The 13,459-nt window shown below is 36.8% G+C and overlaps 1 protein-coding gene across 2 annotated transcripts in view; it reads right to left on the reverse strand.

Moving 5' to 3' along the window:
* LOC118276676 (E3 ubiquitin-protein ligase CBL) overlaps positions 1-13,459 on the reverse strand; it is a 93,570-nt gene that overhangs the window by 20,775 nt on the left and 59,336 nt on the right. For both annotated transcript variants that reach the window (XM_050699778.1, XM_050699779.1), the window contains exons 2-3: positions 1,412-1,558; positions 128-271 (exon numbers count right to left, since the gene is read on the reverse strand). In XM_050699778.1, coding sequence (XP_050555735.1) covers positions 128-271; positions 1,412-1,558 — 291 coding nt within the window. The remainder of the gene's footprint in view (positions 1-127; positions 272-1,411; positions 1,559-13,459) is intronic.

Here is a 13,459-nt window from a genome sequence, read left to right on the forward strand (position 1 = left end):
GAGATTTGACATTAGTTTTGTGGAGTTTCTGTTAAAACTTAGATCAATTCAGTAATGACGAAGGTCAGCCATTTATTTTCGATCATTACGTTTTTAATACACGTTTTATATTAAACCAGGAACTCACCTAAACACATAACTGCCAGCCCTGTGTATATACTTCTGGAGCCTCGCCTTGACCTCGTCGTAAGTTAAAAACGCCACATATCCTGGATGCGTGACCGCTAACAGTTGCCAGTTTCGGAGTAACGTACTCCAAGGTTGGAATAATCTGGAATTCAATGGTAGATGGTGAAAATGGAAGCCTATAAAATAATTATAGATATTATTATATATTTTTTATTTAATAAGGTAAGTTTTTTTTTTTTAATGTAGCCCCAGTGCCCCACACTTGGATGTTTTCTTACGTCGTCAAAATATCGCTTACATTATTGTGACGATTTTTTGAGGATACACGGAGGCCGAGCTGAAGGTCTAATTTGATAAAAGATATTTATTAAGGAATCAACAAATAACAATCGCAAAATAGCAAAAATTTTGTTGGTTAATACACCAAAAGCTACACTAGCGCCGCCACTAGCGCAAACTGCGTAAACCGTGTTTGGCTATGATGTCAAGACTAAAGCCGTTATCAAAACACTTCATTGACAGTTTTATATAAATATTGTTTACATTTGTCGTACTCAAGAGGTCAATGGAACTACAGGTAAGTATATGAGTCATTTGGACTTAGGTCAGCATCATTTTGCAAAGGCACACGCTGACAGGGTCACTCAAAGGAATATAAATGGTAGTCATTTGGCATGAACGAGTCATCTATTTTTGTTAAGCATGAGGTCGAGGTAGGATATTTGTTTATTTACTTTTTTTTTTAAATGTTTGTAGTCAATTATGGTGTGTCATTTACTTTATTGAAAAAAAGCCCATTTTAAAACATCAATATAAAAAAGGAGTCATCAATTTAGTTTTGTTTTTGGTGACAGTCCAGTTCAGATAAGTTGAGAGTCTTATGAATAAACTGCAGATGCGTAAACACCTTCCTTCACCTGGAAGACGTCCACTGTTGAACAAAAGGTCTCCTCTTAGTCATGCACACACCTTCTTTAGAGTTCGATTATTTTTACCGTGGTCAGAATACAGGGACGGTTCCCCTTCTTTCGTAAAGCATATAAACCCATGAACTTTTACACACATTAAGTAGGTAGTACTAGGTACTCAAGACATTTGTTAAAAGTATCACAGAAGTACGAAATATTGCTCAGATTAACATGATCAATACTGCTAAAGTACTTAAAGCCTGGTAAATTTGGGAAAGACCAAAGCAAAATTAAATTTTTCACATGAGCGATAAGGATAATAAGTTTATGTCATGTTAAAGACAACAAAAAATAATTTGATGACAATAACATACCTCGTAAAAACATCAAATTCAAAATTCGATATAAAGTCGTTACACGTGAGGTCGATGGTGGTCTTCAACGCCATCGTCTCCAGACCCGATGATATGGGATGCACGTTGTTCAATTCCTCCCTGAATATCTTCCATGGTACCAGGGTGCTGGAAAGAGGAGAAAAGATATATTAAATACCATTCATACAATACAATATTTGGTTTTGTTTACACTTAAACTTTAAATTAAAGGTACCTAATTACATTTATCAACTTTTTTGTTAGGAGTAGATGTCGCTAGTGTCAGTTTTGAGAGTATTACTCATATTTTATTCAATAAGATAGCTATTAGAGAGAGCTAGTAGATACTGCCTTGGGATCCTAGGTATATGATGGATAGTCCTAGAAAGGTCAAGCGGAGTACTTTTAAGTTCCAATCCGGAGCTGCCAATTACCTAGCGGGTTACCGGGGCTCCGGCTCGAAAAGCAGGAGTAGGAACGGGGGGTTTTAGTCAGTCTGACACTTTCTTTCGCTTTGAAAAAAAGGCCAGAAGTATTTTAACGACACTTTAAAACATACCATGACACAATATTTTGGAAAATCCTACCACAACAGACCTGTATACATAGGACAGATAATTCAAAAATAAATTCATTTACGATGGTTCAAAGCTCAGAAGCTTTAGAACATAATCTCATTACTTCCTACAGGAGGTAAAACTGTTCTTTTAAAGGCGTCCTATAAATAGCTTAAACTAGTACATAAGCATAGTGACATGCTGTGTAATTCTTAGACTAAGTTAGATTACAAACTTCAAGTACCGTCAAAGGCAAAAGATGGAAATTCTGCAGAACTTGACTAGCTCTCATCTGCTCTCTAAAAGGCTAATGAAGTTCATCTTCGCTCGTTTAAGTTGGATAGTTTTACTTATGCTGTGTTCCACTATATTTTTATGTAATTTTAATGAGACTATAGTTATAACAGAATTTTGCACGTGTTATATTTAAAAAAGCTTTGCACAGAGAGAAGTGGAAGAGAGTAAGGAGGTCTTTGCTCTGCAGTGGGACAATCATGGCTGAAATTTAATCTAATCTATATTTCGGAGTTAACAATGCTATAACCGATTTAAGATCACACAACATTAAAAACATAAAAGAAAAAATAATTAACACAATACCAATTTTAACCCACGTCCACCTTCCAAAATTACAAATGATATTCCCATATTCCTAACTTCAATTTGTCTTGGGGTTCAAAAAGGGGCAGTTAACTGTCACGGATGCAGACAAATTGAATCACGCAGATGTTTAATCTTACAAAGTAGCCCGACAATTACAAAGCCAAACATCACGCTACAGCTGGATAGGTGGTAAATAATCGATAAGTCGAAACGTGACTGCGATGGGCTGATGTTGAAACGAATATTTGAAAGAGAAGGTGAATTTGTAGTGCAATATTTTAATTTTGGGGACGGTTTATGATAGTTTTTCTAATACAGCGAGTTTTTTTTTTAAATTACTGTATACGCAATATTTAAAGTGTTATTAATACGTTTCATTTCTTTAGACATCGCATTTTCACCCTTAGAATTTCTGGTTCCATTGAATTTTGCACAAATTAAATGTTGTAAATCTATATCTCTATAATAAAATTGTCTGACATAAGGATATTTTAAACTATTAGAGGCAAACGTACTTCCTATATAATTATTGGACACTTAACGACTAACCTCTGTACCTGAGTACTCAGAGTCACTTAATGGTTACTTAACCCAGTAGTTAGAAATTGTTTTCGAAACAAAATCTTTACTTACTAAGGAATAGTTATGAAACTACACACTACAAAATTCTCTGACCAAATGGATTATAGTAGGTATTTTCTATTTCATAACCCTGTATTTTTGAGGTCCCATATCAACATCGTCCAAAATTAACCTTTTCCCCTCATCTGCTCAACGGCCTCCATATAAAATGAAGTGGGACGGCGCGTGTTTTCCAATTACCTGAATTAATTTCCTATACGATTGAGGGGGTCGGCATTGACAGTGGGTAGACGTAACGATTATTTGGGCAACCCCTCGTCTGTCCCGTCTGAGATGAATTGCCCTTGATGACATTAACGTTGATTCGAGAATTGTATTGAGGTGTTGGGCTATTTAACACAGCGTCTCTTTTAATATTTGGTCTTTGAAAAGAACGATGCTTTTAAAGGAAGACGTAGAAATTGTGTCTTTTATAATGTTTTAATTAGAAGAGATTATAAGTATGATGTGAAAAATGTTTGGATCATTAATTATGTCGGTAATTTTAACAACATAGACGCGACTGAAAGGTATCCAGAAGATTCTGGACTCAACAAAAAAATGGAAATAGTAACAACTAAAGTACTTGACTAGATAAACGTTGCAAGACAGACAGAATAACAAACATATGGTCCAGACAGTACCCTTAGTATGTTCGGCGTTGTGATTAGTTGGTTGATTCGAATTGGCCAATCAGAGCGCCCAAAGCGCTTTCGTTCGTTTAGAATACTTTAAAAGGTTACTGAACATCAGAACATGTCTGTCACAGCAGAAACGTCAGCAAAAAGTTTTGCAATGAAAATTCTGAAGCATCAAATATTCCCTTAGCTGACACATTGAATGGGTTCAGGGCGGTGCATTTTCTATTGAATTTATGCATTGAGCTTTATTGATCTAGGGGTGGCGTTCTCATGGCACTGTAGGGACTAGGCACTGACGTAAAAATATATTGAATTGGAATCGATGTGCAAAGTATAAAGGTAAACGCGATTGGTGAATAGAATTGTACTGGTTTTTAGTTTATGAACTTTCTTTTCATGGTGGCCTTTTAGGTTTTAATAAAACTTATATTATAATGGCATGTGTACAATTAATTATAACGATACTGGTTCTTCGGTTTGTCAATAAAGTCTCATTGGTAGCACGGAGTTGTGCTCATAATATAGCAATAGGCTCACCGCCTATTACATGGGGCTATATAACACAAATGGTGGGAATTGGGTGTTCATTCTATAGTGGCTTTACGTGCTGTAAGGTGCAGGTGAACCTCTGCCTATCCCGATAGGGATAAAAGGAGTAACGTTGGATTTGTAAGGGCATTATGTAGTCAGTTCTTTCGACAAGTGAGGAGAGAGTAGAAATCGTACAATGTATTGCAACAAAATACATGAGTAACTTTTAATATAGGTAAGTAATTTTTAAGAAAAATCTTTTCATAAATCCATTATAACTTCAAACAGCCGAACATAACACCTTCAGCGTTCAAGACCCCATTACGGTCTTATTAACAACACAAAAGTTAGTTTCTGCTTTGTCAGCGTTTCCCAGTAAATAACGAACGCCATGAACAGTTGAAAACTTTTTCGACGGTTCAGAACAACTCTAGCTTTAGCCGTTAATTAGCACATAGAAGTCTTTATTTAATAGCCTCCGGCTTTGGTAAGGCAAAAAGGGTTTTAAATCCAATTGGGTAGCGGTGTTCCCTTGTTAAACTAGTAAAATAGACTCGTAATTTATTAAAGTCTAATTATAGTTGGTGAAAATTAAATTGGGCTGCCAGAATAGAAATGTCGGCGCAAAAATTAGGATGAAATGTCTGGTTTGGGTATAATAAGGTTCCTTTTAACGGTACTGTGTAATTATTATTTAGCATAGGGTTACTATTAAGGCTTTTTAGATACACATTTTAAATTAATGTGTAAAATGCTGTAAAAAAATACTTATCATTTAACGAATAGGATCATAAACGACAGTGGCGCCACCTGAGCAGTGCAAATCTACAAACAACTTTTGACATGAACATTTTTAAATCATAAATAATTAGGGGGGATATTTGACTAAATCAGATATATTTTATAATGTTAAAACTATAGATTAGAAACCACACAACAATATAAACAGATTATCCTTTAAATACAATAAAGGTAGGTAATTCAATTTTCCTACAGGTGCTCAATAATCTAACTAATAAATTCAATGATGCGATCTCTGTCACAATTCCAGGAAAAACAATGTCAGGACGTAAATATCTTGATTCCATGATGTTATACGGTAAAAGTATTATCATATTGAATCACTGTTGTAGCATAAATTATCTTTAGCAAATTATGTTTTCAGATACAGTGGTAAAGATACAAACTGTGCAGTTTTATGCAAGGTGTGTAGACCTACGATTTAACTGTACAGTCCGACTTACAGTTTAATCTGCACGGGTAAATTGTAAGGTGTGTAGGTCCATAACCTTTACGTAGGTGCGTATACAAAGATATAAATTCACATAATATTTTGTTGGTTATGCGATCGGGCCGCATAATCATTACATCCTAATAGGGTTCATAGAGATAGTAACGAACTATTGACATTAATATTATAGTAGGTATTCAAACAGGAATCGTCACACTTTATTCCTTCAAAGACACAATTAATATGGAAAATAAATCATAACTCTTATGGCTTAACAACTGCAATTAAGGTTTCATTGGCCTAATGGATACTAATTATTTTGGCTTGTTTACATTTGCATACACTTTTTAAATCAAAATTTGCATACAAAGGATATTATCGGTTTAATTAAAAAATTAACAATGGTTATGATGCGGACTAAGTGGCCCAAAATGATTTAGGTGCAATGCTCTGTCTTTTTTATAGCATACATCCACATATAGGTAAAGGTAAGTGATTGATTACACAGATATCATAAGGATAAACCTTGTAATTTAAGAAGGCTAGTCTTCCTTAAAGAAAACGTCAATTAAAATTCGTCATCAAAATTTGTATCCTTAAAGAAATACACCCATTAAGTCTTGGATAGATCCAGAACTGCGGTCAACGTAACCGGTTGCCGTGGCTCCGACTCAAAGCTTGATAAGGAATGGGGTTGTTTTTAGTCTGTAAGGGTCTGACACTTTTTCTCGCTACACCTATGGTGGGAAAAGTCATTAGATGATATTCCCCTAAAAGTCTTGGATAGATCCAAGAACTCTAGAGATATCTATGAGGAGTTATTGTATGATATCAGTCCAAATCTGAGAAATGAACAGTAGGGGTACCTACTGTTAGTACAAGTTTGCTTTACGTTGAACGAAGAAACTAGACTGCGTTCGGAGCCGTGATTTGTCGGCTGCAGTGAGCCAACCAATCAAAGCACCGAACGCGTTCACGTTTCGATCCGTAAAACAAACTCGTACTATGCCCTTAGAAGACAAAGTTAAGCTACCTCACTAATTTTTTTTTTTTTTTCCTGTATTCTGCCCTCCTAGAGATCTGTTTATCAACAATTATCTAGTATGCTGTGTGTTTTATAAACCGAAAAAAGTCTTTGTGTGGAGAGGATTTTCCATTGAATTTCCTCTCATTCTCTTTCACTAAATCGGTCCACAAGTTTCGTGACTCCGTGTCGCTTCAATCTCGAAAATTGTAGGCTGCCACTGCCTTCTAACTGCGCGGCTAGTTCGTTTCTGTGTCTGTCCAGTCTAATTTGGTACTTTTTGCTGCATGATTCTATTTCTTGTTTCACTGTTTTCAGGTCGAGGTCCATATAGATATACTTATTGCTTATATAAGGTGGTATTTTCAACATGGTTCTTATTGTTTTGCTTTGGAATCTTTCCAGTATTTCTATATTACTGGTACTGGCACAGCCCCATAGCTGGATCCCGTATGTCCAAATCGGTTTGAGTATAGCTTTGTATACCGTAATTTTACTGTTGTCTGTTAGTTGCGACTTGCGTCCGATCATCCAATACAAACTGCGAAGCTTGAGATCCAGCTGTTTTCTCTTAGTCCAGATATGTTTACGCCAAGTGAGTCGGCGATCTAAGTGCATTCCTAGGTATTTGGCGTCTTCTGCTTGCGGTATCTCCTCATTGTATAGCAGTACTGGTGGACAGGTCTTTCTTTTTAGTGTAAAAGTAACATGTACTGACTTGTTCTTGTTTGCTTTAATGCGCCATTTATTAAACCATTCCTCCATTAGTGTCAGATGTCTTTGTAGGTATCTTGAAGCCGTGTCCGGGTCTTCATGGACGGATAGCAGTGCTGTGTCATCGGCATAAGTGGCGGTAGTTGTCCTATCCGAGGATGGTAGGTCAGCCGTAAAGATTAAGTAGAGTATGGGTCCCAGTATGCTGCCCTGAGGTACTCCTGATTTAGCCTCGTAGAGTTCAGATGACCTTGTATTGTATTTAACTTCATAGCATCGCTTGTCAAGATACGATTTGATTAGCTGGAAAAATGAGTGCGGCAGCATTTTTTTTATTTTGTAAAGAAGCCCCTTGTGCCAGACCTTGTCAAATGCTTGACTGATATCTAGAAACACAGCCGAGCAGTACTGTTTGTTTTCTAATGCTCTGTTTATGATATCAACCAGCCTGTGTACTTGTTCGGTAGTTCCATGGCCCTCTCTGAATCCAAATTGGTGATTTGGTATGACGTCGTCAAGGTATTCTCGCATTCTAGATAGTATGACTTTTTCTAGTAATTTGCCTATAGTAGGCAGGAGACTGATGGGTCGGTACGATGTTACTTCGTGGGCAGATTTACCGGGCTTAAGTATCATCACTACTTGGGCTATTTTCCTCACTAATTGATCAAGTATTTCAAGCTCTTCAACTAAATCAAAATTCAGTTAACGATTCAGAAAACGATTATCTCCAATTACAAGAAGTTTACAAGCAAATATACAGCAGTACGTCAATCTAAACTATCAGCAATTATGCAAAAGTAGACTTTCAGCCTCATTGTAACAACGTTCAAGTTTCAACCGATCAAAAATTTCCTCGGAATATTCTCGAAACATAACATAATGTACGTGCCAATATGACGTATGTACTCCACAATCCAGGTTAATATCGCGTATTATTAAAATATTCTAGTCACAAACGCTATTCTGATGCGTGATTTCATCAATGGATGGGGACTACCTCAATATTTTATTTGGAAAGCCAGTGAAAATCTGTTGTTTTTTCAAAGAGAAGAGTTTTTAGTAGCAACATATTTCTTGATTTTTTATTGTACTCGTAAATTGACTTTATTGTAGGCGGATGAAGATTCCCTCGTTCAACCAAAAGATGATTGTGTGAGGAATGATTTGAAAGAATCTGTTTTGATAGTATTCCACAAATAGGGAGTATTTTACACCCATTTACTCCTCCTGGAGGTAGGTACAATTACTTCGAAAATAAAAACGCTACCTCGATGACACGTCAGCCCGATAAAGTTAATCAAAAGCCGCCTGGTCCGAATAAAATCATAAATCAACGTCACCCTCACATGCAGTGTTTGCACGATGCATCAATTAAAATGACTGTCCTCAAAAATGAAAAACAACGAAGTTATACATATGCAATAGGTATACTTGTACTCATATTTGACAGCGAATATCATGTTTTAAGCTTGCTTTTTGTCCTTCTTTCAGACTTCAAAATATAGCTTGATTGAATAGACACAATTCAAGAATAAGACCCAAGAACTGCTGCTTTAAATAATGTTGTACAACAATAATATGGATCAAAACTATCACCATAAAGAAGTTAAAGATCAGGTGAAGAAGGGGTTAAGCAGAGAAGCGGACACTGGACTCCCAAGAGATGAAACCGGATAACGCTTTTTTGAAGGGTGGAAAATCTTCCAATGACTTCTCCCGCCTTGGGATATGAGGCGAGAGAGAGTGTCTCTCTTACTGACTGAAACCGGTAAACCCGGTAGTCCGCAGCTCCGGATCAGGCATCAGCCCTACTGGAAACCGGATAACGCTATGATTGTGATGACGACGAGGAAGACGATGATGATGATTTCTTATAGAAAATCACTAAAGTCAAGAAGTTCAGGTTCAAAATCTTTCCTGGTTTGGCTTATGAACGAAACCACAGGATAAAACAAGACTTAACAAAAACAAACAAACTGTTCTCCAGTATACAACTACACGCTCATAAACCAACAATTTATGCGTGCCGTCCCCACTCCCCCAACTTTACAAGGGGGTAGCGAGGTCTCCTACTCTTTTGAATTTTTATCCATCAACCAGATAAAAGTTGAAAATGCACTTGAATTTTTAGTATTTCAGCACGTGTAAAGCCATTGCAAACGTTTTCAAAGGGACGCAAATGAACACTGAAAATAGTTTTACATGAAAAGGGGAGGAATGACGTAGTACCAACGGAATTTAGTTTTCAATGCTAGGTTATTTTGTTAGATCTAGGTTTTAGTTTATAGCGTCCATGGACTTTTTAAGAGTAGCTGGAGCTTGTAAGCAAATTATTATATGGCAAGTCATACTTTTTAATGGTTAAAATGTGGCTTGCAAAGGAATCATTGCAGATTAACATAAAATTCCTTAACCCCGGAAAGATAACTGACTACTTACGGACTAACTTCTGTCAGCACCTTAGCCTGTGTACCTGGTCTAATTTGATACAGTAGTTTTTGAGTGAAAGAGTAACTAACAAACATACATATACATCCATACATCATCACCAACTTTCAAATTTATAATATGAATAAGATTTACTTCTCAGAAGTCCTGTGTGCCATTGTTTCAAACCATCAAATATTTAGCTTCAATGAAAGGTAGACAAACCTATTCGATTGCCAAATGATGGTGATTGAACAATCACTTTGAAACAATGCCGGTTCAAGTTATTGTTTCGTCCACTAACTTTATTTGCGGTTTCCAGAACATTTGTATTGAATTAAAGTTACAAAGTTTCAATTTAATATTTTCAATAAGTTTTTTGTGCTCATTGATTTTTCGGAGATACTAAGAACAACAACTCTTAACAGTCTCCTGCTATGAAAGAGTCGACAAAGAGACAACATATTGACAAAGACCAGGCAGCAGCGCTTTGAACAAACCCAAACAAGTCTGCCAAGCGTAGAAAAGAGACTGGAGATTCCAAACCCTCTTATGATCTTAGAAGGGGCCAATAGTCTTAAATTGAACCATCACCAGCTGTTGATATTGATATAGAGAAATGGAGGAGGAATCACCGTATACCGAAAAGACTAAAGACCAACTCGCATAAAATGAGGATACAATAAAATGTACATAGTACAGACCGCCGACGAAGAAGAAAAGAGAAGACGGTAGCACTTACTATGAATTGTATTATAGGTGTCCAATGACAGACGTTGCCACGAAAAATGGCAAAATATTCAAGGAACCTCAACCTAATGCCCCGCTTACAATACTCGCATACCAACCTAAACACATCGAGTCAATGACTACGACACACACGTATATGCTCAGTGAATACAACCACGTACAAACACGCTTATCAGTTTAGCATGTATAATATCGCATTGTGAACTGCGTTATATTAATCTAACGCCCATTGTTGCACAAGAAGCCCACTCTGACTATATACAGTAGTTACAGGGATTAGGAAGCAAATGGAGTATCAGTTTAAGTGAAGTTTAACATAATGTCAAGGATAGCATACTCGACGTAATTATGATTGATGTAGCATAAGTAAAATTCTTACATATTAATCTATACAATCACTAAACTATGGATAGTCTAGCAGAGCTGTCTCATTAAGTAGACTCGCAAGCAGACATTTTTGCATATTGATGAAATTATACTTTCATAGTAAGAATGTACCCGGAAAGCCTTTCACGATAGAGTGCTGGTGACTCTTTATTTAACTTTGTGCAGACGATATTGAAACAACATTGTGATTTAAAGATATTTGCATACAAACTCAGACTCCATTCACTTCACAATCTGTGTCAAGTCAAGAGTATTGTATGAATTCTTAATGCAGAACACCTTATAGAGAAACGACGTGACATAGATTCGTATTGCAAAGCAGTGACTCATGTTCTGTGAAATGTTTGCAACCAATTAATATTTGCTAATAGTTCTTTTCATGCTTCAAACTGATTTCATTGGTAGAAATCGACGTCTAGCTAAAAAATTGTCAAATTTTCGTCATGCATGATAATTTTGACTCGACCGCTGAAATAAAGTCAGTTTTCAGCCGAAAGAAACTCTAAAACAGCGTGCATATCTCTCATAGAAGACTTACAAATCTATCTATTTCGTTAAAGGGAAAAAAAATCATGATACAAACTTTTCCTTTACTTTTTTTACAAAAACACCTAATCCCAAACAAAACAGAGATAACAATTCATAGAAAGTGACACCTCCACGCAAGTACAACCACAAAGGAAATCGTCCATCGATAAAATCGGTATCTCAATCGAATCTCAAGCGAGATATGACTGAGGTGAGGGCCGAAAGAGATTAAATCGATAACATATCGATAGTGATAGCTAAAGATGAATGGGGATATCAAGTCTTTATCGTACAACAGATAAAGGTAGAAGGTCGAGTTGATATCGTCGGGTGTGATAGAAACGAGGATATTGGTGAAGCGTTTCATGAATGAGGTAATTGTGTTACACTTGTTTTTATTTTTCTAGAATAAAATGTTCTATTCGAATGATGACAAAAGTAACAAGTCTGACATTGCAGTCTTTTTAGATTGGTCGATAAGAGAAGTGTGTTTCATAAATGCTTCAGTATTTTTAATGGCTTGTCTGTCCGAGTTGTACTTAAATAATATCGTATGTATCTATCTCCTTATCTCCTAAATACTAATACTGATAATCATAATTGCGTTTAATGACATCATTTTGCACTAAGTATCTAACAAAGTCCGGCCAAGCAAATACTGCTATGCTGCTAGGTACTTAAAGAACCTTATCGACAGGTAGGAGAAATGCCATTTGTACTTCTGCAAATCTTACAACAACATGAATGAGATTAGGCTATAATCCATTCATTTTACAAGGCGATAAAGCGTGAAGGTGAATGAACGTTAGCCCTAGAGCTTAATGGCGGACCGCAGCGAACCGTAGCGTGTCGCAGAACGCGTAACGATCGCTAATCGTCTTCGGCACTTGAGAAAAACGATAAGAAATTGTGAAGGCATTTTGGTATTTAGGAAAAATGTGTAGCTTTGTTATGACTGCTCTTTGGTAATCTCAGGAATTTATACTGCCAAACAATATTCAGTTTTAATCGAAATCGCTATGACTATGGACGTCTTGCATGCTGGATTGAATGGAGTATACATGCGTGAGAGTCATAATTTCTATGAAATTCGGAGGTAAGAAGAAAGAGGAAAGAAGTTTAAAGATACCTCAAAAACACAAACGACCGTATTCGAAACGTAAGCTATATCAAACGACACTGCTCACGAAGATGGTGACTGAATACGACCGAACACAAGCACAATTGCAGGTGCAAAGATGAATGCCCTTAACGTCATACCTGCATACCTTTTTACCTCTTAGTCACGCACGAATTGTCTCAGTAACCGATGTGTCATAGTACGTCAAATCGCGCATATAATCGGATCAGTTTCGCTGTTTCGTGTGAATATTCCAATCAAATCAGGTAAACGTGATTTTCGTGAACGATTATACAAATCGAAGGTATTGGGTATTGATGCGATTCGTGCGACAATTTCGGTTGATTTGATTGTTGTTAGGGCTTAGTTTAAAGTATGAAGATTAGTTTAGTTTATATCATTTAGAAATTGAATAGTTTAAGACCATTTTTTTATAGTATTAGCCAGTAAACAAGGAGATGAATTACCTGACGGCAAGCAAACACCGCCGCCCATGGACACCCGAAACACCAGAGACATAACAATTGCGTTGCCAGCCTTTTGGGGTTTAGGAATTTAAGGGTTGGTGGGGGAATCGGGAATTAGGACGATTGGGTGTAATTGGGCCTCCGGTAACCTCACTCACAAGCAAAACATAACGCAAGCGTTGTTTCACGTCGGTTTTCTGTGAGGCCGTGGTATCACTCTAGTTGAGCCGGCCCATTCGTGCCGAAGCATGGCCCTCTCACACTTAATTTAGAAATTGGATAGTGTGAGATTTGCAAACATAAATCGTGTAAGCTAGGTGTGTGCAAAATGCAGAACCACCTATCACCACCCGTGGACAAAAAGTCATAAGAGTACTTCAAAGCCACGAACGCAAATAATACACATGCAAAACAGGAGCGACATAAATTCAAACCAGTTGAAAG

The sequence above is a fragment of the Spodoptera frugiperda genome, chromosome 17, assembly GCF_023101765.2.
Source record: "Spodoptera frugiperda isolate SF20-4 chromosome 17, AGI-APGP_CSIRO_Sfru_2.0, whole genome shotgun sequence".
Classification (NCBI taxonomy): Eukaryota; Metazoa; Arthropoda; class Insecta; order Lepidoptera; family Noctuidae; genus Spodoptera; species Spodoptera frugiperda.